This window comes from Daldinia loculata (genome assembly GCF_022478755.1).
Source record: "Daldinia loculata strain CBS 113971 unplaced genomic scaffold F4817scaffold_11, whole genome shotgun sequence".
In the NCBI taxonomy this organism is placed as follows: domain Eukaryota; kingdom Fungi; phylum Ascomycota; class Sordariomycetes; order Xylariales; family Hypoxylaceae; genus Daldinia; species Daldinia loculata.
Window position 1 is genome coordinate 541,359 of NW_026054865.1, and position 23,650 is coordinate 565,008.

General features: G+C 48.6%; 7 protein-coding genes across 7 annotated transcripts; 4 read left to right on the forward strand and 3 right to left on the reverse strand.

Moving 5' to 3' along the window:
• Positions 1-290: 290 nt before the first annotated feature.
• Positions 291-5,060, forward strand: F4817DRAFT_313758 (ABC-2 type transporter-domain-containing protein; the record flags this gene model as incomplete). Its single annotated transcript, XM_049300297.1, has 2 exons — positions 291-3,226; positions 3,278-5,060. The coding sequence occupies 2 exons, from the start codon at positions 291-293 to the stop codon at positions 5,058-5,060; spliced, it is 4,719 nt and encodes a 1,572-aa protein (XP_049161354.1).
• Positions 5,061-5,250: 190 nt separating this feature from the next.
• F4817DRAFT_26675 (uncharacterized protein) lies at positions 5,251-7,352 on the reverse strand. Its single transcript, XM_049299370.1, has 6 exons — positions 7,023-7,352; positions 6,871-6,963; positions 6,776-6,812; positions 6,650-6,717; positions 6,170-6,570; positions 5,251-6,102 (listed from the first exon to the last, which is right to left on the reverse strand). The coding sequence occupies exons 1-6, from the start codon at positions 7,140-7,142 to the stop codon at positions 5,541-5,543; spliced, it is 1,281 nt and encodes a 426-aa protein (XP_049161355.1). The 5' UTR covers positions 7,143-7,352; the 3' UTR covers positions 5,251-5,540.
• A 1,903-nt stretch (positions 7,353-9,255) lies between these two features.
• F4817DRAFT_330928 (WD40 repeat-like protein) lies at positions 9,256-12,173 on the reverse strand. Its single transcript, XM_049302456.1, has 2 exons — positions 10,180-12,173; positions 9,256-10,130 (listed from the first exon to the last, which is right to left on the reverse strand). The coding sequence occupies exons 1-2, from the start codon at positions 12,019-12,021 to the stop codon at positions 9,456-9,458; spliced, it is 2,517 nt and encodes an 838-aa protein (XP_049161356.1). The 5' UTR covers positions 12,022-12,173; the 3' UTR covers positions 9,256-9,455.
• A 71-nt stretch (positions 12,174-12,244) lies between these two features.
• On the forward strand, positions 12,245-14,409 carry F4817DRAFT_330929 (WD40 repeat-like protein). The gene is made up of 3 exons (XM_049302457.1): positions 12,245-12,581; positions 12,639-12,804; positions 12,862-14,409. The coding sequence occupies exons 1-3, from the start codon at positions 12,541-12,543 to the stop codon at positions 13,828-13,830; spliced, it is 1,176 nt and encodes a 391-aa protein (XP_049161357.1). The 5' UTR covers positions 12,245-12,540; the 3' UTR covers positions 13,831-14,409.
• A 2,149-nt stretch (positions 14,410-16,558) lies between these two features.
• F4817DRAFT_26750 (uncharacterized protein) lies at positions 16,559-20,570 on the forward strand. Its single transcript, XM_049299383.1, has 2 exons — positions 16,559-18,840; positions 18,902-20,570. The coding sequence occupies exons 1-2, from the start codon at positions 16,703-16,705 to the stop codon at positions 20,154-20,156; spliced, it is 3,393 nt and encodes a 1,130-aa protein (XP_049161358.1). The 5' UTR covers positions 16,559-16,702; the 3' UTR covers positions 20,157-20,570.
• Positions 19,859-20,570, forward strand: F4817DRAFT_330933 (uncharacterized protein). The gene has a single exon (XM_049302458.1). It carries the CDS (start codon positions 20,235-20,237, stop codon positions 20,499-20,501), a length of 267 nt encoding a protein of 88 aa, XP_049161359.1. The 5' UTR covers positions 19,859-20,234; the 3' UTR covers positions 20,502-20,570.
• Positions 20,571-21,370: 800 nt separating this feature from the next.
• Positions 21,371-22,267, reverse strand: F4817DRAFT_313763 (P-loop containing nucleoside triphosphate hydrolase protein; the record flags this gene model as incomplete). Its single annotated transcript, XM_049300298.1, has 4 exons — positions 21,371-21,568; positions 21,641-21,868; positions 21,930-21,977; positions 22,034-22,267. 4 exons carry the CDS (start codon positions 22,265-22,267, stop codon positions 21,371-21,373), a joined length of 708 nt encoding a protein of 235 aa, XP_049161360.1.
• Positions 22,268-23,650: the final 1,383 nt, after the last annotated feature.

Here is a 23,650-nt window from a genome sequence, read left to right on the forward strand (position 1 = left end):
ATCTCGTTCGTTTCTAGAGTCCGAACTCCGATCCGCATTCTCAGGGTCCCCGGGTTCCGACATGTGGTTATCTTCTTTATTGTTCCTACCAGCTCTGGCTTCTATGATGATGTATTGTTTTATGTCTCATTTGTTTCCTTTTAGAAGCTAGAGATCTTAGACACCTCCAACACCTATGATGTGGTTATTATAGATTTTACTTCATACTTAATTAAAACCCATACGTGTCTGAGCCACGTCTCTCTTCTTTTCGGGTGTGTAGAGCCCTTCGTCTACCTATGTAAGTCACAATGGACGGCGACATACCTACTCCAGCAGATACAGATATCCCTGGCGGGTACCCTGAGACCCCAGCCTCCATCCCAGCCAAACGTCTCTCGACTATCAGCCGAGAGTTTTCACTTGCTGCCAACCGAGAAAGCTCTATATCAGCTGCTAGATCGTTGAATGTCAGTACCGACGCGTTTCCGTCGACGCAACGCGATGATGTGAATTATACCAATGTCGATGGCGGGAATGCTAGACCGAGTGATCCTAGTCCATCCTCTTCTAAGCACACTATTACAGCACCTCAAGCTCACCCAGCCCCTGGCGAAATATCGTCTGATGAATCTGAGCAAACTGAGGTGGAACGTCGCTTCGAACCTATTAAGTCGACGACGGATCGACCAAAACTCGAACGCAAAGAGAGTGAAGCCAAAACCGAAGATGATCTGTTCCGTGCCCTCTCGCGGCGTCGTAGCCTTACCTCAAATGCCGAGTCGCAAGGAGAGAACGACGAAGTCGAGCGACTGATGTCGCGTATGTTTGGCCAAGCTCGACAGCAGCATAGCGAAGAAGAAAAGACAAGGCACGCAGGTGTCATCTTCCGAAATCTTACAGTTAAGGGTGCTGGCCTTGGGGCTAGCTTACAGCCTACGGTTGGCGATATCTTCCTCGACCTACCGAGATTCTTATGGAATCTGGTGACTAAAGGACCTAAAGCCGCCGCTGGAAAGCCGCCCGTAAGAGAGCTGATCAGTAACTTCAATGGCTGTGTCCGACCTGGTGAAATATTGCTTGTTCTTGGTAGACCGGGATCCGGCTGCACGACGTTCTTGAAGACCTTCTGTAACCAACGAGCAGGTTTCGAAGACGTTTTAGGCGATGTCACTTATGGTGGTACAGATGCGAAGCGCATGGCCAAGGATTTCAGGGGAGAAATCATTTATAATCCAGAAGATGACTTACATTATGCTACACTGACAGTTAAGCATACCCTTACCTTCGCTCTCCGGACTCGTACCCCTGGAAAAGAATCGCGAATGGAGGGCGAAAGTAGAGAAGATTACGTAAGGGAATTTCTCAGAGTGGCAGCAAAGCTACTTTGGATTGAGCATACAATGGATACCAAGGTCGGAAATGAGTATATTAGGGGGGTTTCTGGTGGAGAGCGCAAGCGAGTCAGTATTGCCGAGGCACTCATTACTCGGGCCAGTGTTCAAGGCTGGGACAACTCGAGCAAGGGGCTGGATGCATCTACCGCTGTCGAGTATGTCCAGTCATTGCGAGCACTTACGAACATGGCCCAGGTTTCCACTGCTGTTTCGCTGTATCAAGCTGGCGAATCTTTATACAACCTTGTCGACAAAGTCTTATTAATTGACAATGGCCAATGCTTGTACTATGGACCCTCCGACAGCGCCAAACAGTATTTCCTGGATCTCGGGTTTGACTGTCCTGATCGGTGGACCACGGCCGATTTTCTTACGTCTGTTACCGACCCCCACGAGCGCAGTGTCAGGTCGGGATGGGAGGATCGAATTCCACGATCAGCCCAAGAATTCGCCGATATTTTCAGGAAAAGTGAAGCTTATCAGCGTAACCTTGATGATATCCAGGACTACGAAGCTCATCTCGAAGAGCAGCAGCTTGCTCGGGCCGAGAATACGTCAGAAAAGAACAAGAAAAAGAATTACACTATATCGTTCCCCCAACAAGTGATCGCTCTCACCAAACGTCAAGCCCTAATTATGTTGGGAGATAAAGCGTCCCTTATAGGAAAATGGGGCGGTATCATCTTCCAGAGTCTTATAGTGGGAAGTTTATTCTACCAACTCCCACCTACAGCAGCGGGTGCCTTCACGCGAGGCGGTGTCTTGTTCTTTGTTTTGCTGTTCAACGCGTTAATGGCGCTTGCTGAACAGACTGCGGCATTCGAATCTAAACCTATCTTGCTCAAGCACAAGAACTTTTCTTTCTATCGGCCTTCTGCCTACGCCTTGGCGCAAACTGTCGTGGACATACCCCTAGTATTCATTCAGGTGTTTCTGTTCGATATCATTATCTACTGGATGGCAGGCCTCTCTGCCTCCCCATCCCAATTCTTCATCTCGCTCTTGATCCTCTGGATGATTACAATGACGACTTACGCCTTCTTCCGCGCGATTTCGGCACTTTTCAAGACTTTAGACGATGCCACCAAGGTGACCGGTGTCGCAATTCAGGTTATCATTGTTTATACCGGATACCTAATCCCGCCTTCTTCGATGCACCCATGGTTTAGTTGGCTACGCTGGGTTAATTGGCTCCAGTACGGGTTCGAGTGTCTCATGTCCAACGAGTTCTACAACCTACAACTGGATTGTAAAGTGCCATTCCTCGTCCCTAATGGTGTCGAAGGTGCTGAAACACAATATCAGTCATGCACATTAGCAGGCTCAAGGCCTGGAGAGGCGTTTGTCAATGGAGGAGATTATATCCAGGCGTCTTTCAATTACTCGCGCGGCCATCTTTGGCGGAACTTCGGCTTCTTGTGGGCTTTCTTTGGTTTCTTCCTTGCTATAGCAATGATAGGCATGGAGAGGATGAAACCCAACGCCGGAGGCGCTGCCGTGACGGTTTTCAAGCGTGGACAGGTCCCAAAGAGTCTCCAGAAATCTATCGAGACCGGAGGCCGTACAGGTAATAAAGGTGACGAGGAAGCCGCAAGTTCTAGAGAGAAAGTTACCATCCCCGAAGAAGCCTCTGCAGCACAAGAAAGACGAGATGAAGAGGCCATGCAGACAGTCGCCAAGAACGAGACAATATTCACGTTTCAAAACGTCAACTATACGATTCCTTTCCAAGGTGGCGAGAGAAAGCTACTACACAATGTCCAGGGTTTTGTCAGGCCCGGGAAATTGACAGCACTTATGGGAGCTTCTGGAGCTGGAAAAACGACGTTACTGAATACTTTGGCTCAGAGGTAAGAATACCATGACTTCAAAGAGAAATGCGTACTAAATTCCTTTTCTAGGATTACGTTTGGTGTTGTGACAGGCGACTTCTTAGTAGACGGAAGACCCCTTCCAAAATCATTCCAGAGGGCCACGGGGTTTGCGGAGCAGCTTGATATCCACGAGCCAACTGCAACCGTACGCGAGGCCCTACAGTTTTCTGCGCTTCTTCGTCAACCGAAGGAAGTACCAACAAAGGAGAAGTATGCTTACTGTGAAACGATTATCGAACTACTTGAGATGCACGATATCGCTGGAGCAACAATAGGCGTGGTCGGCGAGGGCCTTAACGCAGAACAGCGCAAAAGACTTACCATTGGTGTTGAACTTGCATCAAAGCCAGAGTTGCTGATGTTCCTAGACGAGCCCACGTCTGGTCTCGATTCAGGGGCAGCATTCAATATCGTTAGATTTTTGCGTAAGTTGGCTGATGCTGGCCAGGCCATCTTGTGTACCATTCACCAGCCCTCTGCTGTGCTTTTCGAAAATTTTGATGAGTTGATTTTGCTCAAATCTGGAGGCCGCGTGGCGTACGCAGGCGAGCTCGGAAAAGACAGCCAGAAGTTGATCGGATATTTTGAGTCGAACGGTGGCCCGAAATGCCCTCCCAATGCAAACCCGGCTGAGTGGATGCTGGAGGCTATCGGAGCTGGCAACCCGGATTACGCAGGCCAAGACTGGGGCGACACCTGGTTACAATCTAAAAACTTTGAGGACCAGTCAAGGGAGATAGCTCAGATGAATGAGAAGCGGCGGAATGTTCAACATTCGAAGAACATCCAGGATGACCGCGAATATGCCATGCCTCTATGGACCCAGACAACGGCGGTCGTCAAGCGTTCCTTCGTTGCTTATTGGAGATCACCAAACTACATTATGGGCAAGATGATTCTGCATATATTCACTGGTCTTTTTAATACCTTCACATTCTGGCGTCTAGGCGATGCTAGCATCGATATGCAATCCCGCTTATTCTCAATCTTTATGAACCTTACGATCTCACCTCCACTAATTCAACAGCTTCAACCCGTCTTTCTCAACTCACGAAATATTTTCCAGTCTCGCGAGAACAACGCGAAGATTTACTCCTGGGTTGCATGGACCACGGCTGCGGTGCTGGCAGAAATACCTTATGCTATCGTGGGAGGTGCCATCTACTACAACTGCTGGTGGTGGGGATTGATGGGCTATAAAATGACTGGTTTCCCGTCCGGGTTTACCTTCCTGTGCATGATGATTTTCGAGCTGTACTACGTCAGCTTCGGCCAGGCCATTGCGGCCTTCAGTCCTAACCAACTGCTAGCGAGTCTGTTCGTCCCCCTCTTCTTCCTTTTCGTCGTGGCTTTCTGTGGCGTGGCCGTGCCGCCGGCCTCGCTCCCATACTTCTGGCAGAAGTGGATGTATCCGCTCACCCCCTTCCACTACCTATTGGAAGCTTTCGTCGCTGTCGCTATCCACGATAAACCTGTCACGTGTAAACCGACCGAGCTCGCGCGCTTCCGCCCTCCTCCTAACATGAGCTGTGAATCGTACACCGAGGGTTATTCTGCGCGCGCGAGTGGAATATTGCAAAGCGTCACGAATGATGGCCTCTGCGAATACTGCCAATACAAGAACGGGGACGAGTTCGGGACACAGTTCAGCGTCTACTACAGCAATATCTGGCGCGACTTCGGCATCGTCTGGGCTTACATCGTGTTCAATTATGCTGTGATTTACTTCGCTACGTACCTAAGATTTAGGGGCAAGAATCCCGTTAGCGGGTTCCTGGCGAAGATGAAGCAGAGGAAAGCGCGAGAGTAAAAGAAGCGTGGTGTAATTATCATGACACGGCTTTATATAGTCTGGGTTAGGCTGTGAGGCTGCTCCCGCGTGTTTGTGTTGTTTGAGTAATAGGGGCTGGGCCTGGTTTAAAAGGGTAGGGGTATTACATAGGGTTGGGCCGACATAGAGACTATGAATAGGGTAATATACATAGATGTATCGATTATTTAGTATACGTACCCCCATGTTGTGGTGAGTACCGTGTATTTTGAAACATATTGTTTAATGTATATTATGAAAAGTCTGGGACAGAGTAGAATCTGATAGTTGAGTAGTAATTCTACTAGTGATGAGATGTTTGCCATGAAGGTGCTCATAGCCTTAAATGTAGGCATGTTACGGAGAATCCAAGTAGAGAATTTCAAGACCGAAACGAAATGCTATTAGTAAAAGCAGACTCATCAAAAAATAAATTCAGGGGTATCATCAAAACATCAATGCGCCTAACATTTACCTCCTTCAAGCCATTGGATTCCTCTCGCTTTTCTCACTACTTTTATTACTCTCCACGGCCACCAGCCTTAAGCGCTCGCATTCGCGTTTGAACCCGCGGTGCCCCTCGGACCGGATCTGGGACCCGCCGCAGGCCTCCGCGCCCTTATCCTTATCTTTATCGTCTTCGATCATATTCGCCGGGATGACTCTGTGCAGCACGAAGTCGTCGCGGTAATGGCGGTCATACGCCTTACTGTCTTGGCGTCCGTGCTCCAGGAACGAAAGCTGCGGGTTGAAATGCGGGGATGATGTTGAGGAGGAGGAGGAGGAGGAGGAGGAGGAAGAGGAGAGGCGTCGATGTTGGTGTGTTATGTGGACTTCTTGCGTTATGAAGATTTTGTTGAGGAATGCGTCGGTGAGGGTGGGCCAGAAGGTTGGGATTGATGCGCATATGCTGGCTAGGTCGACTTCGAGGGCGGCGAGGATGATGCTCTTGGGCCCGTACCAGGTTGGGTCGAGGACGGGGTATGTCCCGGCTTTGCTGGCGACGATGGTTTGGAGACGCCATATGCTGAGGAGGTTTACGCTGTTTGGATTTTCTTGTTAGCGAGCTGGGTTTAGGTGGTAACTGGTATCTGAGGAGATGAACTTACACAAGCCCTAGAATCAAGAGAATTCCAATCCCCAACCGCTGCTTCCACGCCGTCGACTTCCTAAAGTATAGCGGCACGGGAATAGCAAGCACCAAGGCATCCAAAACCGCATTCGACGCCGTATGTCCGGCAAAGGTCCCGGCTATTTCCTCGGGCACCTTGGAGCCGAAGCCGTAGCAATGGGCGGGCGAGTCCCAGTCCCAGAACCCGGAGACCGGGAAGCAGGGAAATAGGGCGCAGAAGGAGAAGCCGGTGCCCCAGATCCCGGCGACGGCGAGTCCGATCCAGCAGACGGTTCGCGCGCGGGACCCGGCTTCGAAGATCCGGAGGTACTGCGATAGGAGACAGAGCTTTACTAGGGTGGTTGAGATGGTGTAGGTTGCTAGGCAGACGTAGAATTTCTGGGGAGGGAGTGTTAGTACGTACGTATTTGAGCTGGTGGATAAGGGGGGTGATATGGTTAGAGAAGTAAGTGCCTGCCTTTTGGAACGCGACTATATTGTCGTATCCGATCTTTAGGATATGCTCGCCGAACCCATTATTCAGCGCTGGGGTTCTAGTTAGCTGGTAGTTCTTCCTGGGGATGAGTGAAAGGCGATATCTTACAAAGACACAAGAATATCGAGCCAACTGTAGCCGATATCTATACTCGACAGTTAGTTCGACGTCCTCTTAGACGGCCGTTCAAGCGGGTGACTTACCCTGAAGAGCACCACGAATAGATCGTCCCAGCCTAAACAGCGTAACTTGATCCGTGTGTATATTCTAAGTATCACACATATATAAGAGACGGCCTGCGTTGACATGGTTAGCGAACAGCCAGTCCAGCGTTACTTCGATACGTGATCCTCACCATGAAAGGGATTATCAAGCCATAGACGGTAGCCCGGTGATTAAGCAGCGGTCTCGGTTCGTGAGAATTATCGTACGCCGTCATGAGGCGGACGAGCTCCGCGGCATCGTCAGTCGGCATGTTCGAGCCGTCGATGAGCTCTCCATATACCAGAGGCAGCGACCATTAATGCTCCGCGTCGCTATTACTCTCACCACCTCATAATCATCATATTCATCGTCGTCGTGACTACGTACGTGTCGGGAACTGTTAAAAAAGGCGGCCTTAGGCCGGCCTCGTCTCCAGCGCAAACGAAGGTCCGGGCCACCCGTTTGTTTTAAGCCGAAGGATCGCTGCTGCACCGTGTTTGCACTCACTCACGTTACTACTCATACATACATATACACATACATACACATATACACATACATATATACATATAGTTGATCCTCTCCCCGACGAGGTCCCCTTTGCGTCTAGCCGCATCTCGAATAGCCAATCCCTACATACATACCGTAAAAGACAAGGGGTGTGGATGTCACGCATGGCGTATTTCTGGTCGTCAGGCCCACCGACATTGTTCCAGAAGTTTGATACATACATACATTACATACATACGAGATGGCGGGAGAGTTCGCTGCACTAGCGACCCCTGTCTATACACTACATATGGGGGCGAGTCGCGGTTCTAATCCATGCTGGCTGAAAACGCGGGCAAGGCTCCGGGGCTCAACGATATTAATTAGCCTAATTGGAGGGTTATACCACGTGAGACTTTATTGTGTAGGTATGTATATATGCGGTGTGGTAGTACTGCGTGCGTACTTGGAAGCGGCGCAGCATTCGAGAAGTATCCGGCTTAATTAAATTTATTATTATCATTATTATTATTATTGCACGTTGTGATGGAAAGGGTACGTTACCGTGGGCGGATGTAGATAGGATCGGGACTTATATGCATAGGTTCTTACTATAATGCGACAGACGTAGTATAGTACATAGCAATGATAGCATCGTCTACACTAATAGACCTCATCACTAATATCAGAATGCGTACCCTGTTCAGTCTTTCAACCAAACCAAACCACATCGATAATTATATGTTCATCCAAGGGTCCAAGTATCAGCAAGGCTACGCATGATATACTATTTCACTATTATACCAAGCATACAGCTTCCAAGTTATTCCAAACTTCCATAACATCAAGTTAATTCAGCCCCCAGTCGGACAAGCCGAACCACCACATCGTCCTATACGACATATCTGCAGCAGATCTGTGCCATTTGGAGATATCGGTATTCTGCGTACGACGCGTCCGCATGATGCAACGCCGTTATGCAGACGAGCTACCATCGCTTCGGTTCGGTCGAGTTAAAACATGGCGAATGATCGAGTAGAGCACATCACCACCACACTACCGGCCATCTATTTCTCCATCGGGCCTTTACGTCGCTTTGTGGTACTATGTATGTATGATAATCCTCCCATCCCACGGTGTGATGAGGTATCACTCAAACGTTATAATAAGGTATATTCCGAAAGTCCTTGTCAATCACGCCAATCGCGTCTGTGAGCAGTGCCTAGGTAGTTTAGCCGTTCTTCCGCGTATACACTACATCCCCTTTACACGAGCCATATACATATTGGGAGACCCCAAGGCGGGGGCCATTAAGCATCTACATATGTACCTACATAGTCTTGTCATTGGCCCCTGATCAACGCCCACGTGGGGGAATATAACGACTCGTATACCGCCAGTTCGTACTACTCGGGTTACGATGCCCTTTTGGATGAAATGGTAATAATACATAGCCTTATTGAAGATAAACTTCGATCTCCGCACGGATTATGATCTATCGCATCGGGAAATATCTACAGGTCTAACTTGAAGCGTAGGGCCATCGTAAATATCGGAACATCATAACCCGTAGTTAGATCCATATCTGAAGCTATCGTCAATACTACCTATGTACAGTAAAATCATAGGCGCTGCTAAAATGGAGAAAAGCGACGAAAGCCCCTGGCTATGACTTATATAGATAGTGTAATAGTGAATATCATCTATTTTAGGGAGATATACTTGTAAAATTGATAAGCTAGGAATAATATACGCTTGATAGCTACAGAGTCGTAGTCGGTTGAGAGTTGATTGGATACCTATGTAGTACATGAATGCAAGTCGAACAGAACATCTGTAGGATCGCTTCGCAAGATATCACCGATATCAGAATGCCTTCATATCAAGCGTCATTCACCAACTTCTAGCATGTCTAAAGGATTACCTATATTTAATATATTCCATTCTCCTGGCCGTTACGACCAGGCATTATGTAGTAACGTATATAATCGTAACTTAATATTATACACTCCTTACGCCGCTCTCATAGCAGAGCTGGAACCCTCGTAACGCCGGCATAATCAAAATGCGAACCGAATCTTCACCACAAGTTCTCTCAAAAATCATCATCCATAGCATTAGCCCTACGTTCGCCAACCTCGCGTATCTTCTCTCCCAAAATGGATCTTCCGTAACGTTCGGCAACCTTATTCGCGGCCTCAATCATGCGTCCCGTACGGTCGCGCATGAGCTCGACGATTTCGAGAGCGCGCATGCCGCGATCTTCGCTCTCACGGCACTCGATGGCCAGAAGCTGTAGGAGCGTCTTGTCAATCTCGAGCTCGAGACGCGCGAGGTTCGACCGTTGCGTGTGACTACCGCTTGTTGAGTCCGCCAGGTCCTGTAGTTGTGCTGCTGTGATGCCCTTAAGCAGGAATTGCTGCTCCAACTTGCGCGACTCCGAGTCGTCATCTTCGGGCTCCGGTGTACCGTCCTGATCCATGGCGTCGGGATTCTTCTGCTTGGGTGGTTCAGAGGTGAGCGGAATAGAAAAGTCGAATTCGGAGAGGAGGGGGCGCGGGAAGTATGGGTATTGGTCGCCGCCCTTGAGGATGATACAGTGGAATTTGTTGTCCGCAACGGCGATCGGAAAGTAAGTCTCTGTCTTTCGACCGGATGCGAGACGTGGAAGAAGCTTAGTATCCAGCAGTGGTATCCAAGAGGCTCTTGACGGTTGGCGCCAATGCAGCAAGGTCAAGAGTGTTCCCGTAGAATCATAAATACACGGGTCCTATTGCTAAGTTAGCATTATCCACGGAGAATGAGGATATTTTACTTACGCCGTTATCAGAGAAGAAGACACTCTTTAACGTTGCGCCCTCAGGTAGTGCTACGGTATCTTCATTTTGACAAATTTCGTCCCTCTTTACGTTCTCGATGGTATATAAAAGTCTGGTATGCCCGTCCGCACCAACAGGGCCATTGCCGATCGTCATTACGTAGTCTCTCCAGCTTGTACAAGTAACCATCGGAGTACTCTTCGGTCGGTACACCTTGTAAGGGATGCCGAAGAGTGTGTAGACTCGAACGTAGTTCGCGGTGGTCGTGACAGTTACGAAAGACTCGCTTAGTGACATGGCGAGGACAGCCTCTCCTTTTGGCAATTGCGTCCTCCAATCGGTACGGTTTGTCCACGTCTCATGAGGTCTATAGAAGATCGTCGCTGGTGTGTCATCTTTAGGCGGACAAGAGAACAGAGTACCGTTCTCTGTTAGGCAGGCCTTATCGTAAAGGAAAGTATCAGTAAAATGGAAGTCTCTGTGAAATTCGTGGTCGTAGAATTCCACAGTAACTGTGTTATGTCCATCTTGATCTACTGTCCAGACAAATCCGATAAGATTCAGGCAAAGGTATTTTCGGTTGCCTCGCCACGGCGTCGACCCAGGTTGGAAAGCCTCGTGGTATTCCGGTTCGAGGTGAGGTCGCTTGCTTATCGGCTCGCCAAAAAGGTCAATATCATCATGCATGCGTTTCCCATTTCCATTAATCACATATCCAGCTCCGTCGTCATCTATTACAAAATCATCGTCGTCTTGCATTGGTCCATCCATAAGAGAATCATAACTTCCTTCTCTATTTCTTCGATCGAGCACGGGCACAATCGTTTCTGCAGGCCTTCTGATATTTGCTCCAATTTCTGATAAGGGATCGTGAATGAAAGGGGCAGGTTGCTTTCCAAGCTTTAATAGGGGCACAAACTGCTCTGGTACAAAGTCTGGATGAATGTAGACCTCACCATCCGAGTTGGTGAACGATACTAGATTATCTCTAGGATGCCATGCTATATCTATCACGTTGGTATAGTCGAGCCTGGCAATAACGCTCTGGGTCTTGGTCTCCCATAGCAATATCCTCTTGTCCTTGCCGGCGGAAGCTAATATGGCACCGTTCGGCGACCAGGCCAAAGCGGTAACTTCTCCATTGTGACCATTGGAAAATATTCGTTGCTTCTCCCAGTCGTTCTTAGAGACAACTTGGATGTCTCTTGTCGGAGTTGGGACTGCAAAGGCACGCCCGTCGGGGTGCCATACGATCTTTGCACTAACATCTGACTCGGTATCCAATGCGCCAATGACGCCGTCAACTTTCTTTAGAAGTTCTGGCTCATCAGATGAGATTGAATACACATATACGATTCCGTCGGTACAAGCCAGTGTAACAGTTGACCCTTTAGTATCGAAAGCGAGATGTTTCGTGGGCTTGTTGTGTTCCTTGAGGTGGCGGATTTGGCTATTGTCATCGGTTCGGACGAGCTTCACAGTTAGTTCGTCGCTGGCTACGGCGCACCACTTTGAGTCTGGCGAAAGTGCAACGTCCCGGATTGGAAGAGAACATCGAAGGAGGAACTTGTCGAAGGTAGCATCGGGTATCGAATAGAGACTGACGGTACCGTCTTCAGAGCCGACAACGAAGAATTCGTCGGAAGCGTCTACGCTAACGTTCTGTTCTTGGCAGTCGTCGATATTGATAGGCTCGCCATCAAAACCTGTCTTGTACAGTCGGATCGTATTATTCGAACCGACAGTTACCAGCTTGGAACCGTCAGGGGTGTAAGCGCAATGGGTTGAACCCTGAGTATGGGCCGGCCTTGCTCTAGGACGAAGAGGTGCTGTCGAAGCCATTTTGATATTCGTCTCTCACTTTAATTAAACGACATTAACAGTCAAAAAGTGAGAGTGAGCTTAAAAAGTTGAATTAGATAGGTCTAACTTAAGATAGTAGAAAATGTATGGCAGAAAACGCGTCGCGCGTCGACAATTCAATTAACGAAAGCGCGTTAGAGCAAACAGGGATGCCCCTCTCCCGCGTGGCCGGTGCATTTTATAACCCCACCTTTCTCCAAATCTACAATATTAGCTCTAACGCGATAAAGCGATAATGCAATAATACCATTTCTTCCTAAGGTTAGGTACTTCGTACTCCATCACATTTCAATCCGATTTTACTAATAAGAGGGCGAATTTCTAATGGCAGCACTAGTAGTATAACTATGAATGTAGCTGCCTACGTAGGCAACGATTTAAAGAAATATTATAAAATCGTAGATAGCTACGCTACGAAGAGGTAGTCGTCAGTGCCAACACAGAAGACTCTGCCTTCAGTATCATCACTTTATACTATTGATCTCCATAGTCGTCACCATGAACAAGGGAACATCCCCAGACCAGTTCTTCCAGACCGAGTAGGCTATATCCAAGAATATTTTATCAGTCCATCTATTTTAACCATGTTTGAATAGTGCCGAGCAGGCCAAGAGAGAAAGACGTGCGGCGAAAGCTGGTAACAAGAATGGCAATCCCATCGTCCTTAAATCAAAGCTGTTAGCTGCCATATCGGATCCTACCGATCCATCCTCAGTTCTTGTTGCCGAGTCTGCTGGATCAGTTCGTAGGGTAAATGTTGATGTGAGTTAACATAAAGACATCTTAATAAGAGCAGAGGTGTTGATTTAATTACTTCAGACGGGGGATACCAAGCAGGTGTACCGAGGTCCATCAGCACCAGTGACTTGCGTTGCTGTCGGCGGGCCCGGTAATAATACACTTTTTGCTGGCTCTTGGGATAAGAACATATGGTCTTGGGACCTAGCTTCTAAAACACTTGGTCGCAAATACGATGGTCATTCGGACTTTGTTAAGGCCGTTGTGACAGCCAAGATTGGAGGAAAGGACATCCTAATCAGCGGCGGTGCAGACAAGAAGATTATTGTATGGGACCTCGAAACTGGATCTCGACTCCATGTGTTGCAAGACCAGGCTGTGTCAATGATGGCCATTCAAGACCTTGTCGTCGACCCAGTGCAATCGGGACCTGACGAAGTCATACTTGTCAGTGCCAGTAGCGACCCTCACATCCGTCGATGGCGCATTCGGCTTGATGGCTTTGAACAGATCAAGGAAGCCTCGCCGGATGAACCTGGGGCGGTTCGTCACACAGTCTTAGAACATGATACTACGGTATATAAAGTGGTATTTGATTCCGAAAGCGAAGAGGTCGACCTATGGACATCGAGTGGCGACGGCACAGCAAAGTGTCTATCACGGATCAAGGGATTTACAACTGACGATTCCGTCCGCCACGGTGACCACGTGCGGGCCGTTGCTGTGACGGACCAATGGATAATCACCGCTGGAAGGGATGAGGATATCAAAGTTTGGAATCGTTCATCCGGGAAACTATACAGTATACTAGAGGGTCACTACGACGAAGTTACCGACCTAGTTGTCCTCAACGCAGGCAAGCGAATTGTTTCGGTGTCTATCGACGGCACGGTAAGGACATGGTCGCTTGGCCAGGCCGAGCTCGACAAGATTAATAAGGATAGGGAGGATAAGGGGCTTAAGAATGAAACGCCAGAAGAGCCCAAAAAAGGGGTTATGACAGCAGAAGAAGAAGCCGAACTTCTTGAGTTGATGGAAGATGATGAATGATACCCCTGAGCCCTGAGACATTTCGAGGCAAGCGATGAATTACTCGAAAACATGAGTATCTTTTACTAGATACGGAAATAGACAGGTATAAATCTGCTTGAGACCTCTTCGGGAAAAGGCGGTTATAATCGCGGCTGTCGGCCGAATGAACGGGAGGCTTGTTTCACCCCAATGGAATGAAAAAAGTTCACGTGTATGAGGCGGCCATGCGGCCATGCGGCCCATAGACCATAGACCATAGGCCAGTGTCCCCTGAAACCTTAATCTCGTACTCCCACTCGAATTTCGTTGGTACAGTTTGTCTGACTCGAATTAAAAGAGGCGGCTGAGTTTGAGGATATCCCATGTGCTACTCGATTCCACCTAAGTCACACCATACGGCTGGCAACAGCCTGACGGTCCCCTGCGGCAATAGTTGATATTCTGTAAAGAAATACATCATATATCGTCAAACCTCCTCATCCTAGTAGCCAGGCTTAATAGAAAGTTGCCAAGCCGAATTTAAAATTTCTCTACAGAATATAGAAATCTTCACATGAAGGTACTAGGATATGAAAGCCTAAATGGGCAACTTGCATCTTTTCGCATAAACTGTCTCGTAGAAGTGTGTAAGGAGAGGTATTGTGTATGTCTCTAGATATGTCCCATTATATCCTTAGATGGCCTTCAACGCGAGTTGCAAAGGATCAACTCTTACCTCATCAATATATTTTCCTATACGATCATCCAGACCGGGCTACTAGGAAATGTACGCCAACATGCAAACGATTCGCCCTTGTAAGCGAACTCCGCCGTTTGCGTTTTGGCACCCGTAGTTAATGTATGATGTTGGGCGGCGTAAAAAAGCCATGCCGGCCGTGCAGAATACATACATACATACATATCCAGTACTCGATCGACACAAGCAATAGGTCAGGGGGTATCCTGTTAGCGATCAAGCTAGGTAATCCAGATCAACATTTCTATTCTTCTCGTTGGTCATGGCGTGCGGGAGAGGTGGCCACATAATAAGCAAAAACACCCTCCAAGACCTCATAAATCTGATGCACGCCACAGGGTCTAATAAGGTGCAAGGGAGCAATCTACCTCGCTTGTTACGATCTGCGACACGGCACCGATGAAGAATGTGTTCTGGCTGTCTCTCCAACTGGAAAGCCACATTAGTAGTTATGCGGAAGGCCGCTCATCTGACGCAAATAGGTACGGTCGGTAAAGTTAACTCTCGCATTAAACTACCTATTGTTATTATTGCTGTTACCCCTTACTTCGTAGTTAGAATACATATCATTTTTAGAGTTGGAGGACTAGTGAACCACCTAGTTTCGGGGTCTGAAGACGTCCAACTAACTCTACGATGCCATGAAAAAATCATAAAGTACGGGGTATAATTACCTCTTACTTTTTCCATGCAGCCACAATCTCCACGGATCGCCAAATTTGCCTACAACCCGGGGATGAGCAAGGTAGGTACTTTAAGGTCCATCTGGACCTTGCTAAATATACCTCTACCTCATCTCATACCGAAAGTATCGTGTAGCGGGTATTCTAAACTCAATCTAGATGAATGGATCTTACTGTTCTGGACGAGAATATACGGTGGAACTCTTGGGGATATTTGAGCACGACTTCGTGGTTTAATATACAAACTGATAGACGAATAGCACAAGCAGTAGGTACTACTACTACTACTACACCAGTATCCTAATTAAGAGATAGAAATAAGTATTCATTCCTATGGAGAAAGATGGAGTAGTTCACACCAAAGTCCGGTATTTTTCAGCATGCAGATCCTTATTCTCATCAACAAACCCAAGACTGGCGTTTGCTCGTCCTGGCGGGATCACATACATTTATAGAAATGGTAACTTACTTTATACGATACTTTACTCGAACCAACACCGACTCCTTGCCTTGTCCCCAACCTATATTTACTTTTTTCTTTTTTCTTTACTGCTGAAAGATGGCTTGGCCTACCACATGCATGTATATTCACCGAACTCAAGTGCAGATGCCCAGACTCTTCTTCGGTAGTCACATATCAGATCTATTAGTCCGCAGTAGCCGCCCTTCGAATTACCGTACTTGGGAAACAATAAGTTTGATTTCGGGTTTGGAGACTCTAGACGCACCCCATGCGACTTTTAAGATTCTAACCGTGCAGGCCATGCCATGCTAACATTACTTCTAATGCTGCTACCCGTGATACCCCTCGTCCAAGCAGTATGAAAGAGAAAACCGTTTGGAAAGCGTTCTCGCTGCTGCACTTATAACTCCAGACACCATATATCGCCGTGTACCATGTACAGAGCTCGAGACCATTCGTTTGTAGTATTATCCCCAGGAATGCACGCCGAGCATGCAGGTGACTTCTTTTTACCACTTCTTCGACACTCGACTGGTCTTCTGCTACTTGCTTCTCTAAGAATTTCCTATTGGGGCTTAAAGTTCCTTCTCGGTCGTACTATCATCAGCATCTTCCACGATCCTGTCTATCTGATTTGTATAGTTCCTCCTCGTTTGGGATTCTCCGCCCCAAAATTACTACCCATCCATCCATTTATGCCGAACCCCCCAAGTTTATAGTGGTTTCGCTTAACAAGAGCTGCTATTCGGTTCAGATGGTCGACCCCAGTCCATATCCCACATTCACCGGCCTCTCCTAAGAGTTCCTATTCGGGAATTTGGGATTGGGCTTTTACGCCTTGGTCGAAATTTGGAATGTGGCGTGGTAGCCTACTAAGGCGACTAGACGTTGCAATTCTATAACAGGTCTTGTATACTAACTGGAGCGTGCAAGTCTTCCGGTCCTTATAAATAACATAGAGCCATAGTATAGACCGCATAAACTCATGGGGAGGTCTAAGGCGACATTATGGATGCTATATCTCAATACCATGGGAGCTTGATAGCTTTTGAAGGGCCTCAAGATGCCATATCAACTCAGCTCCGACTGCTTCCGAGCTCACCTAATATCTTGATCATCCCACCACTCCAACAATTCATGAAGGAAGAGAACCCGGAAACATCCTTCCATGCCCAGTCGCATATTCTAGCGGTACACAACGCATGTAGTGACAGAGCCGAAGTAGCACGGTCATTCTTACAAAACTCTACACCAAGGAATAAGCGACTGGTATTCATGAACGGGGGTACGGCGAGCGCCCAGATGGAATGTGTTTCCGACATCAGCAAGCACTTGACAGGCGGGGATTTTGCTAAAGCCGAACGTATCTTCAACAGGCTTGTTAGAAACGGAGCCTCTGGACTACAGAGTCGTTATACAACCAATGTAGATTTTGAGACGTCGCGAATCATCCCTGCCAGGCCACAGCCGAGCGACCGAGATGGAGAGATAGCTAGCGATCCGGCATCCGAGGCTATGAGAGCTGCCGATGCACTCGACCTCCAGACTGCCTCCTTGCAACCCAGTAATGAGATTGATCTTACGAATACAACTCGGTCCCGAAGCACGAGTGTACCGACCTATCGGGTGGTCGACGACTTCCAAAACGCAACCCCTTTCTATGTCTTCGGGGTTCGCAAATGGAAAGGGGGGAATACTCGCAACTCGGATCCTCCCCAGACTCCTCGTCGCAGCCATACTATCACAGACTCACGGAAGACTACTCGGCAAGCCTTGGAGCCGGCCGGGTCGCAAACGAATGAACTGGACAACCAACCAGGATCTCCAGGTAGTCCGGAAGAGGAGCATCCTAAAAGTAATTTGTCCCCTGCGAGTTTGGACTTGAGCAGCCCGCGATCTTTCAAGCTTGAGTCGATCCCAAACACACCATCAATATGTGAAGCATTTGCCGTCCAAGTTCGGTCTTCTGCCACGACCGCTTGCCATAAGAAGGTCAAGCCTGTTGATCGGATCTACTCCAGCACCATACGCAACCAAGACATTCTACTATGCAGTTTTCCAGAGCCGCCCCGGTCGAGGCCGCAAAGTCTGGATGTAAGTCTAGGGGTCCGCCAGGACAAGACAACACCTCGATCCAAGTTCACGACCGAAATTCCTAGACCTACTTTCAGCACACCGAATAGGTCTATGGTTAGACGAAACCCTCCCTCCCCTCTTAGGCTTCAGAAAGGGCGGCTACGGCCGGCGACTTACGTTGATCGCGGTACAAATCCAAGGAATGGCTATGTGGATAGGGGTACGGCTACGGAGTCGAAACCAGCCGGTGGGATTTCCAAGTCTGATACAAGGGATTCCATATCTCTCTATATTGAAACTCCTGCTGAAGCCGACCCCCATGAGACTTACGAGCCAATTTTACCTATGGTCGAAAACCTGGTAATATTCTTCAAGTCTGAGAAGAATGATCCTCGGCTGGAGGCAACGATTCAATCTTTCAGGGAGGGCAAATACCCTATATCTAAACCGCCGCCAGAACCTGAAGCAGAAAGGACTAGTCATCAATCAAGCCCTTCAAGCCAACAAGATCCGGAACTTACGGCCCCTGACAACAAGAGACATAGCCGTGTCCAACATGCAGAAGTGGTACCGGCTTGTCACATGGACTCCGATGACTACGACCCCTTCGCGTACGAGAAATACCCCCAGCCATCCCGTGTCTGGCCCTTCAAGCCAGACTTAAACAACCACAGACCTTCCACTCCACCAACCCCCGCCCAGACACCACCCCTAGCCATAGGAAAACTAGACAAGTGCTTCCACGACCTCACAACAACAGACTGCCGAACAGCAGTGTGCATGCAGAACTCGCTCCGCTCCATCCTCAACATCTACTTCCCGCCCGAGGACGCCGGCTACCACCAATTCAACTTCCCGCTGCTCCCCGAGCTCAGCAGCCTCTGGAAGCCCGTCTTTCGGGAAGCAGACTCGGGCACGGTTGTGCAGCGGAAGCGGAAAGTCGATCTTATCCTCGGTATTGGGGCGCAGCGGGGTGTTGATAAGGAGTTCCTCGGGGCGATTAGCGGTTCTTTGGAGAAGCTGGGCACGAAGCCGAATGGTGTTAGTCGGAGCGGGAGGTTGGATTTGAGGTGAGCATTTTGTCAAACTAACAGCCGTAATGAGTATGAAGTTAATACGTCGTCGATGTAGGTTCCTCATCGCAAACGCCATGCAAGCCTTCACCGCACAACCCCTAACCAACCAAACCCAAGACAACCCCTTTTCCAACCCTCTCCTCCTAGCCACGCTGATCATCCCTCACCTCGAGACGTACATGGCCGCGCACTCCGCAACACGCTTCCTCCTCCTCGAGTACCCCCCCGAACACCTATCCACTGTCCTAGCCCTGCAACGCTTAGTCGGCGTCGACCTGCTCAAAGTAGCCGGAATCCTATACTCGGCAGACCCCTCGCCGCAGCAGCCGTACCCCGGCTTCCAAGTCCCGCCCCGAACAGCGACGCACCCGCGCACCGACTCCGGGCCCGACATCCTGCGCAGCACCACGCGATCCGGGGCCACGCTTCTAGCCCCGACGCGCCCCAGGCACCGCGAGACGCCGTCGTTTGCCAAGGCCAATTTCCTGCTTACGTCCTCGGCGAACGAGTCCGAGATCGCGACGCTGATCTCGACGATCTGGAAGATCCTGATTGATATCTCGGCGTTTTATATCCCGGAGGGCGTGGCGTCGTCGAGGGCTTCGATGCATGCTGAGCGGGATGCTAAGAGGGAGGGGAATTCGCATTTGCATTCTCATAGCCAGGGGAGGCCGTTGGCTCAGACGCCGTTGATAAATACTTTGCAACAGCCTGCTTCGTTGGCTAATGCCTCAGCTATCATGGGATTCCGGCGGCAGTGTGTTGGTGACGATGATACTCCGCCGGAGTACAACTCAGGCATCGTATACACCGACACCAACCCACCCCCTCCACCGCCCAAGCACCGCCCTTCTCCATCAACCCCAACCTCATCCCCATCTCCATCTCCATCCCCATCCCCATCCTCCCCAGCCCCAACCCCTCCATCTCCCCTCCAAGCACCCCTCCCCCAACCCCCTCCACCACCACCACCACCACCACCCCCCTCCGAAACCAAAACCCCCCATCCCAAACCCGTCAAATCCTCCAAAGGCTCCGTAACTTCGACCCGAACCACCCGAACCACCCGTAGCCAGCGGAACAAGCTCCGAAGCATCCTAGGGCGGGAGCCGGATACTAGTAACGGCGGTATAGACGAGGATAAGGATAAGGACAAGGACGAGGTATGGGAGTGGGAATCCTGCTGGGACGAAGAGGACGTGCGGCTCGCGGCCGAGGCGCGCAAGTACATGCCGCTGTACGGACGGCGGGGCGGGCCGCGCAAGGGGAGCAGTCGGAAGGCGTTGAAGTGGCTCGGGTTAGCTACATAAGGGTTTTTCCCCCCCTCCTTCTTCCTTGTTTTCTCTTGGCTTGGATGTTGGGATAGTTCTTTCGGTTCGGTTCTATACATGTACGGCTCTCGGGGTTGGTTGGTTCTGATGGTACTGTACTGCGGTATCTACGTCTACCTCCCCATGTATGTGGTTATATTTCTTGGGTATTGGTTTTGTTGCATTGTACTGTACTATATTATATTAGGACCACGATGTCTGTATCTGAGTAGGAGGTGGTTGGTAGTATTTTCCAGCGTTGTATGGGGAAAAGGGGTTAACTCGATGGCTCGGGACGGTGACGATACAGGAAGATTTACGATTCGATGCTTTCTTGGAGGGTAGCCTCTATTCTTTTATATGTATGTGCTTCTATCTAGGACATATATAGTAGTTAGTCAAAGTCAGTTAGACACCGTATCTTCGTTGTTACTTGAGTGTGTATCTTTAGCCAAATGGTTAGTCTCGATGAATGGTAGGCAGCTTAACAAGGCCTACATTTTATAGGACTTTGCAACAGCTTATACTCTCATTATTATCAGTGGTCGATGCTACCTGGAACAAGTAGCAACTGATTAGGCTGCCTTGGGGTATATCAAAATAGCACAAATTCAGCATCACAAGCAGAGTCAAATTCCTATGCGCAAGTCTGTCTGATTAAGTAGCCCCTGATTTGCAAAGAATGCGTTACACCGGAAAAAGGAACGAGAGTATGGTCATAAAGAACGGGGAACGTCGACTATCTTTCCCTGTTTGTCGTTTCTCTCGATTCCCCCCTCCGAGACCATTGGAAAATACACACGAACGTAGAATCATCATCTCCCAAACCGCAGAAATGCCAGAGGTTTCTAGAAAGCAGCCGGACAAATTCTAGTACAAAGAAGGCTTCGCCCGAGTCATGAGAAAAATTGCATTAGTACGTAACATCTGAGAATTAGGCTGACAGCCTTTCCTCGACCATTATATGAACCCGCTCTCACATGCCAGAAGTGACGCATTGCGTCTCCGCAGAACGATTCGGTGGACGATTGGGCGATTAGGTAGGATCCAAGTGAAGTGATCATTTCATCTATCCGCAGTCAAAAGCGAAAAGTAAACACATCCTACCCCCTTGCCATCCTGATTACACATGCATGCCTTTCCTGCCAGCCCGTCCCAGGAAATCAAAATGGATGCGAGGATGTTGCTGTACGAGGGTATCATAGTTTGCTGATTTAACAGCAGCCACCGCTGGACGAGTTGGAGACGCTGTGTCCGGGGCCGACTTGAACGCCAGGCTTGGTGTTCGTGGTAGACTGGGTTCCCATGCGCTCCTTGATTTGTCGGGCCATGGTCAAGAAAGATTGTTCGACGTTGGAAGCGTTCTTGGCCGAAGTCTCGAGGAACGGGATGCCAAGGCTGTCAGCGAACTCCTATAGGTTCAGTTAGCTATCATGTTGTCATGGCAGGCAAGGCTACGAGTAGCGTGATGGAGAACTCCATACCTTCGCAACTGTGTACTCGACAACCTTCTTGTCCGACATATCGCTCTTGTTGCCTACGAGCAGCTTGTTGACACCTTCGGTAGCGTATCGGTCAATCTCCTGCAGCCATTGCTTGACGTTGTTGAAGCTGTCCATGTCGGTGACGTCGTAGACAACGCAGATACCGTGAGCACCTCGGTAGTAAGAGGAAGTGATAGTCCGGAATCGTTCTTGGCCAGCAGTATCCCACTATTTTCTAGTAAGCAAATGTGCCCGGAAAAGGGTGCATGAGTCGGAATATTATCCTTACAATCTGCAACTTCACTGTCTTTCCATCAAGCTCGATAGTTCGGATTTTCTGTACGTGGTTAGCACCTATACTGAGAAAGGGTATTCGCGGTGAACTCCACATACGAAGTCAACACCGATGGTTGAGATGTACGACTCGGTGTAGGTGTCATCGGCAAATCGCAACAGAAGGCAAGACTTTCCAACACCGGAATCTCCGATGAGGAGGAGCTTGAAGAGGTAATCGTATCTATCGAGAGGGCGAGTTAGCGGGTAACCTTGGGAACTTAAAACCTCGCGTAGCTTGGCTTGATTTTGTGGCTGGAGACCAGGAACCTGGGGAGTGTGGTAGGGCTCCATGGTTGGCGAGGTTGCGATGTTCTTAGTACAGCATCGGGTATTTTGGTTGGGGGCCTGGTTGATTCATGCTGAAGAAAGGACATAGGAAAATACAGGACAAGGCGTGGGGTATGCACTATTGTGTATCAGGTCAGTATCATCGTCGACGTTGCTGTCGCTGGGCGACTTATTTATTATAAGGGGCGTACGTACTACTCAGGATTCATCTTGACGGGGATAAGTGCGCTGCCTTAACAAGACAACAAGGTAGTCTAATCGGTCAAATAGGCGCTGATAATCAGGTTGAAGTCGATGAACAATCTTAGGTTAGATTTAATGTAGATGGGTGCGATGTGCGAAGGAAAACGGTTCTTCGGACGATGTAAAAGAAGAGAACGATCGTTAGCGTTGATGATGTACGAAGTAGAAAGAGAATTAATGAGACAAGTTGTAGGCTGCTGCGTCAAGGAACGTCAAGGGCCACCTGCATTCACCGTCAACTGCCCTGTGCACACTGAGATAGAACAGGACCGGGGACTCAGATAGGCTAAGACTGCACACTGACTGTTGGCGTGCTACAATTGCCAGCTGCTATGTACATAACGTAAGTCGGCAAGTCGGTCTAACCACCGGATCTAATCACGAGGCAAAAGCCCCCTTTAACTAAGGAAATACATTACATGTACATAATATACATATGAAAAGGACATTACATTGACACCTGCAAGCTAATGATTGGCAAGTGTTAATCTACCCACCCAACTGTATCGCTTTCGACTCTAGTTATCCTTTAATGTTTCGTTTGGCCTTTCTACGACAAAGGATGTTTCAACCATTCACCCACGAACACTTGTGCGAGATATTATTGCAAACAACACATGCATAGGTATTTAAATATGCAATATTATGTACTATATATTGTATTAAGAACTCTTGATTAATATATCGATAAAGAAAGATTTCGATAGAGAAAGACTTCGATAGAGATAATATCGGTAAGATCCGGTTAAGTACCACCAACCAACTGTTCCATGACTTTTCTAGTGTATATCATCATCGATCACGCTACGGAACTATTCTAGAACGTCCACACGGGTACCAGCGATGCAGAATTATTTCGTACAGGTGATCAGCTGAGGAACTTATCTTAGAAAAGAAAAAAGAAAAGAAAAGCAATGACCAGAAACATCAGCTGAATTAGGTGAGGGTTCGGTGGGTTCCGGGCTGAGAAACAGCTCTGAAAGCCAACGCCAACCCCTGCAGCCCTGTACAGTAAATACTCGATATAACGAATCGCAAAAAACATGGGTTCAAATTCGTTATATACTGAATTCGCTATTAAGCAGAAAAGATACATTGATGATGTACCTCCCAAAAAGGTAAAGTGCTTAGGCACGGGCTTAC

Bases quoted from the DNA above. Each gene is read 5' to 3' on its own strand.
- F4817DRAFT_26675 (XM_049299370.1), bottom strand. From the start codon at position 7,142: ATGCCGACTGACGATGCCGCGGAGCTCGTCCGCCTCATGACGGCGTAC. The intron at 6,964-7,022 runs GTGAGGATCACG...ATGTCAACGCAG, and splicing joins GCTTGATAATCCCTTTCATG to GCCGTCTCTTATATATGTGT. The intron at 6,103-6,169 runs GTAAGTTCATCT...AAATCCAAACAG, and splicing joins CTCTTGATTCTAGGGCTTGT to CGTAAACCTCCTCAGCATAT.
- F4817DRAFT_26750 (XM_049299383.1), top strand. From the start codon at position 16,703: ATGGATGCTATATCTCAATACCATGGGAGCTTGATAGCTTTTGAAGGG. The intron at 18,841-18,901 runs GTGAGCATTTTG...TCGTCGATGTAG, and splicing joins AGCGGGAGGTTGGATTTGAG to GTTCCTCATCGCAAACGCCA.
- F4817DRAFT_330933 (XM_049302458.1), top strand. From the start codon at position 20,235: ATGTACGGCTCTCGGGGTTGGTTGGTTCTGATGGTACTGTACTGCGGT.
- F4817DRAFT_330928 (XM_049302456.1), bottom strand. From the start codon at position 12,021: ATGGCTTCGACAGCACCTCTTCGTCCTAGAGCAAGGCCGGCCCATACT. The intron at 10,131-10,179 runs GTAAGTAAAATA...ACTTAGCAATAG, and splicing joins TCTTCTTCTCTGATAACGGC to GACCCGTGTATTTATGATTC.
- F4817DRAFT_330929 (XM_049302457.1), top strand. From the start codon at position 12,541: ATGAACAAGGGAACATCCCCAGACCAGTTCTTCCAGACCGA. The intron at 12,582-12,638 runs GTAGGCTATATC...ATGTTTGAATAG, and splicing joins GACCAGTTCTTCCAGACCGA to TGCCGAGCAGGCCAAGAGAG. The intron at 12,805-12,861 runs GTGAGTTAACAT...TAATTACTTCAG, and splicing joins TTCGTAGGGTAAATGTTGAT to ACGGGGGATACCAAGCAGGT.